The sequence below is a fragment of the Balearica regulorum genome, chromosome 3 (genome assembly GCF_011004875.1).
Source record: "Balearica regulorum gibbericeps isolate bBalReg1 chromosome 3, bBalReg1.pri, whole genome shotgun sequence".
NCBI classification, from domain to species: Eukaryota; Metazoa; Chordata; class Aves; order Gruiformes; family Gruidae; genus Balearica; species Balearica regulorum.
Genome location: NC_046186.1, coordinates 3,440,340 through 3,444,968, shown reverse-complemented (window position 1 = coordinate 3,444,968; position 4,629 = coordinate 3,440,340). Strand labels below are relative to the sequence as shown.

General features: G+C 59.1%; 1 protein-coding gene across 1 annotated transcript; it reads left to right on the top strand.

Annotated features, from left to right (window-relative positions):
- On the top strand, positions 1-4,429 carry SOX7 (SRY-box transcription factor 7). The gene is made up of 2 exons (XM_075750371.1): positions 1-256; positions 1,985-4,429. Exons 1-2 carry the CDS (start codon positions 31-33, stop codon positions 2,887-2,889), a joined length of 1,131 nt encoding a protein of 376 aa, XP_075606486.1. The 5' UTR covers positions 1-30; the 3' UTR covers positions 2,890-4,429.
- The last annotated feature ends 200 nt before the right edge of the window (positions 4,430-4,629 follow it).

Below are 4,629 nucleotides of genomic sequence, written 5' to 3'. Positions count from 1 at the left end.
CTGGGGGGGGGTGGGCCGCGGGGCCGGGCCATGGCTGCGCTGCTGAGCACCTACCCCTGGCCGGAGCGGCTGGAGGGGGACGAAGCCGAGGGGTTGCCTCCGGGGCCGCCCCCGCGTTGTCCGCCGGGGGAGAAAGGTTCCGAGAGCCGCATCCGCCGGCCCATGAACGCTTTCATGGTATGGGCGAAGGACGAGAGGAAGCGTCTGGCGGTGCAAAATCCCGACCTGCACAACGCGGAGCTCAGCAAGATGCTCGGTGAGGAGAGGAGGGGTGCGGGGGTTGAGGGTGAGACCCCGGGGGGGTGGGCGCCCCGGCATCAACCCGGCCATCTCCGGGGGTGTAAACTCGGCTCCGAGTCCGGCACCCTGCGGTGCGTGTGCCCACCCGGCCATCCCCGGGGGGTGCAAACCCTGGCCGGATCCAGTACCCCGCGGGTGGGCACTCGGGCACCCAACCCTGTCCGGATGGGGACCCGTGCACCCTCCCTGCCACTCTGCGAGGTGCAAGCCCTGCCCGGGTCTGACACCGGCACCCTGGGGTGCGTGCATCCTCCCCCATGGGATACAGGCAGGTCCGGCACGCGGAGGGGTGGGCACCCCCGCACCCACATGGCCGCGCTGCGGGGTGCACCCTGGGACAACGTCCACCGGGCTGCCTTGCGGGGTGCAAAGCCTGAAGGGGTTCCGCACCCCAGGGAGCAGGCACCCATGCATCCACCCCGTGGGGCGCAAACCCCAGCGGTGACCCATGCTCTGGGTGCGTGTGCCCACCCGGCCACCCCTCAGGGTGCAAAGCCTGATGGTCTCCTGCAGCCCAGGGGACAGGCGTCCATGTGTACACCCCATTACCCCTCGGGTGTAAACCCTGTCGGGGTGCAAACCCCCGGGCTGCCAGTACCAGGGATCCCCTGATGCAGTGCAAGGAGGGACCTCCAAATTTTCCTGGCCTGTCTTTGCTGTCCCACTTTGTCTCCAAACTGACTATCCCACCCCGATACTGCATGGCTGGGGGTGGTGGTGGGGGGGTGTTTCTGCTGTTTCTTTTCAGGGATCACAACCCATTTTGAATACGCATTTGTTTCCCACTCCCCATCCATTCTTTCGCCCTTCTCCCAATCCCCATTTATGTGAAACCAAGAGAGCAAACAGAAGTAACCAGCCCAGACAGCCTGAGAAAGAGCTGCCTGAATTGCAACACAGCTTTGCTGTCCAGCCTCTTACCCAAAGTTTGTGTTTCCCTGGACAGTTTTGTGGTGTTTTCTTTGGTGGTTTGGTTTTTCTCCTCGCTGATTGCCATGCAACATCTCAGATTATTAGTGTTATTTCTGCTGTCTCTTTGGCAGTGGGAAGGCATCAAACATTTTGATCCGTATCCTCAGTTCTCCCCCTACCCTCAGGAACAGCCTGGGGTAGCCTCACCGTGGGATACAACCCACCCCCCACCCCAGTGCTGCTTTGCCGTCCCGTGGCTTGGGGACATTTTGTGTATCTCAAACAGGGAGCAGCGAGGTCATGGCACCCAGGTCTCTGTACGCCCCGGTGCAAGTCCCAGCAGGGCACGCGCCGGGACACGTCCAGGGACGCCACGTCCTGACCCCCTGCTCAGGCGGGCATGGCCTCGGCCGTCCCCACTCAGCAGCCGGGCTCTCCATCCCAGAGAGGTGTTGCACGATCAGGCCATGGAGCTGGGGGAGTTTATTTGCCCTGATTTATTTGCAGTGGGGCTCAGCTAATCCTGAACCCACCCTGTTCGGGGATTTGCGATGGTGTCAGTCAGAGGACCTGCAATGGCTTCGATCCTCTTCTTTGCCCCCCCTGCTGCCGTCTCATCCCCCCGTGGGGTTGGTGGGCTGCGTCAGCTCGGATATTGGGAGCCCCTGCCTTGCTCTTGGGTTGTGTTCCTGCAGGCTCTGGGTGGCAGCTCCCTTTCCTGCCCTGCTACGGATGCCACGGGCACTAAGGAGAGTTTCGTTCTCTGTTGCAGGCAAGTCTTGGAAAGCTCTGAGCCTCTCGCAGAAGCGACCCTACGTGGAGGAGGCCGAGCGGCTGCGGGTGAAGCACATGCAAGATTATCCCAACTACAAATACCGGCCCCGGCGGAAGAAGCAGGTCAAACGGATCTGCAAGCGGGTGGACCCCGGGTTTTTGCTGGGCAGCCTGACGCGGGACCAAAACGCGGTGCCCGAGAAGCGGACCTGCGGCCGGGCCGGGGGGGAGAAAGAGGGGCCGGGTGAGTACCCCCCTCGCCCGGGGCTGCCGTCCGTCCGGGGATACCGGGAGGCCCCGGGCAGCAGCAGCGGCAGCAGCACCAGCGTGGACACCTACCCCTACGGGCTGCCCACCCCGCCGGAGATGTCTCCGCTGGATGCCATAGACCCCGAGCAGAGCTTCTTCTCCTCGCCCTGCCCCGATGAGCATCACCACTCCCACCTCGCCGGAGCCACCTACTCCCCAGAGTACGCGGGCAGCTCCCTCCCGTGCAACCACCACCCTCTCAGCCCCATGCCGCAGCCCACCACCTGCATGATCCCCCCGTCTTCCAGCTGCCCTCCCCTTCATCCTCCTCCTCCTCCCGGCTACTATACGCCCACCTTCCCCTCCCTGCACCCCCCCAGCCTCCATGCCCACCTGGGCCAGCTCTCCCCACCGCCTGACCACCATGGCTTTGACACCTTGGACCAGCTGAGCCAAGCCGAGCTCCTGGGGGAGATGGACCGCAACGAGTTTGACCAGTATCTCAACAACCCCGGCCACGGCGACCACCACGGCGGGGTCTTGGTCAATGGACACGTCCCGGCGGCTGGTGGCTCCCACACCTCCGAGACCAGTCTCATCTCCGTCCTTGCTGATGCCACGGCCACCTACTACAATAACTACAGCGTCTCTTAGACCCCCGGCCGGGGCCGCCTGGACCGGCCGAGGAAGGACCCGACACAGTATTACGAGGTGTTGCTCCCCAGGGACATCGCTCGCTGCCCCTCGGGGTGACCGAGTCTGAACCACGAGGGCCGTGCAGTGTCCTCGGTGGTGTAGGTAAAGGATTTCAGTCATCAGCTCGTCACCGGTGCAAAGCCTCGGGTGCCCTGCTCCAAATGGGGCTGGGGGCATTTCCCAACGCCAAAACTCTTTGGCCAAGCCCCTCTTCCAAAGCAGAGGCGCTCCCGAGAGCGCAGGAAGGCTGTCCCCCATTTTGGGGCATCCCCAGCTCTGCTTTGGAGTCGGGAGGGTGGCAGCATCCCGCAAACCGCAGGTCTGAAGTTCTGGCAGGGGTGAAACTCCCCGGGAGGGGGAAAGGCAGGGATGGGGGGGAAAAGGGAAGATTTTGGTAAAGGAGCGCGTGGTCTGCAGGCATGCTTTGCCCCTCTCTTGGCTCCTGGCGTCGGCGTTGCTGCTGCATCAATGACCTGCCTGACCGCGCTGCGGGGGTTAAACCCCCCCCCACCACCTTGTCCCCAAACCACGAGTTGGGGGCTTCATCCCTCGGGAAGGGGGAGACCAGGGATGCTGCCGGGCTGGCCCTGGGGATGCGCAGGGGCGGGGGGCTGCAGGGGGGGAGGCAGCCCCCGGGGCGCTCAGCCTGCGCATTCCAGAGGAGGCTGAGCTCAGGGCTTGGAAAGGCAGGATCCGGCCAGCATATCCCCCCCCCGCCCCGCACCCCGTGGCTTCCCCTTGGCCTCCCAGCAGAAGCACTCTCGAATTGGGGGGCCAGCATCAGCTGCCCTCCCCGCCAGGCTGGGAACGGGTCCTGGGACGAGCCCTGGGCCAAAGAGGCCATGATGTAGCAGACAGCGGGTTTTTTTTATCCAACATCCTTTGAAGGCGAAGGCTTCGCGTGTCGAGCCGCAGCGCCCAATGCCTCTTCTAACTCCGGCGTATTATTGCTTGTAATAAAGCTGTACATTGATTTATTCCTTCCATTATTCCTCCCCTCGGATTTTGTATTGCTCGAGTTCTCTTCCTTTTCATAAAGATGAAGCTTTATTTTAAATCAGTTATATGACATGATTAATCTTAGTGTTTACTGTATGGCACTTGGTAATGATTAGTTAGTAGCGTGGCTATGATTTTCTGGTTTCAGTCCCGAACGTGTATTAATAATAATTGCAAATAATACTTAAAAAACCCCACAACTTCACAGGTTTTTAAGCTAATACATTCCATCTTTTTTGTGTGACTCTATGCATTTTGAATGAGTGTAGATATGAGTTTGCATAAAATATTTAATTTAAATAAATATGTTTTTATACAGTGATTGTTTTATGATTTAAATTGCTGTAGCTATTGACAAAGTTTTCAAAACAGAAACATTTCCCGTGCGAGTGCTATTTTTTTAATTTTTTTGTTGTTGTTGGTATTTTCAGCCAAACTTTTCTACTTCCTTTTTTTTTTTTTTTTTTAAATAAAAAAGATCTGTGGTTATCTTTACAAATTGTGGATTGCTTTCTAACAAACCGACTCGAGGCGTGATGTGTGCATACCTCCACTTTTCACGGTGCGTCTCAGGGGCAGCGAGGCAATTTGATGTCCTTGATCCTGCTTTCTCCCTCTCATGAATACAATCTTTTAATGCCAGGTCCTATGTACAGTGAAGGCAAAGCTTTTCCTTCGGTGAGTTGGTGAGCACAAATG

Excerpts from the sequence above, each read along its gene's own strand:
- SOX7 (XM_075750371.1), top strand. The coding sequence starts at position 31 with ATGGCTGCGCTGCTGAGCACCTACCCCTGGCCGGAGCGGCTGGAGGGG. Across the intron at positions 257-1,984 it reads GGAGCTCAGCAAGATGCTCG|GCAAGTCTTGGAAAGCTCTG; the intron begins GTGAGGAGAGGA and ends TCTCTGTTGCAG.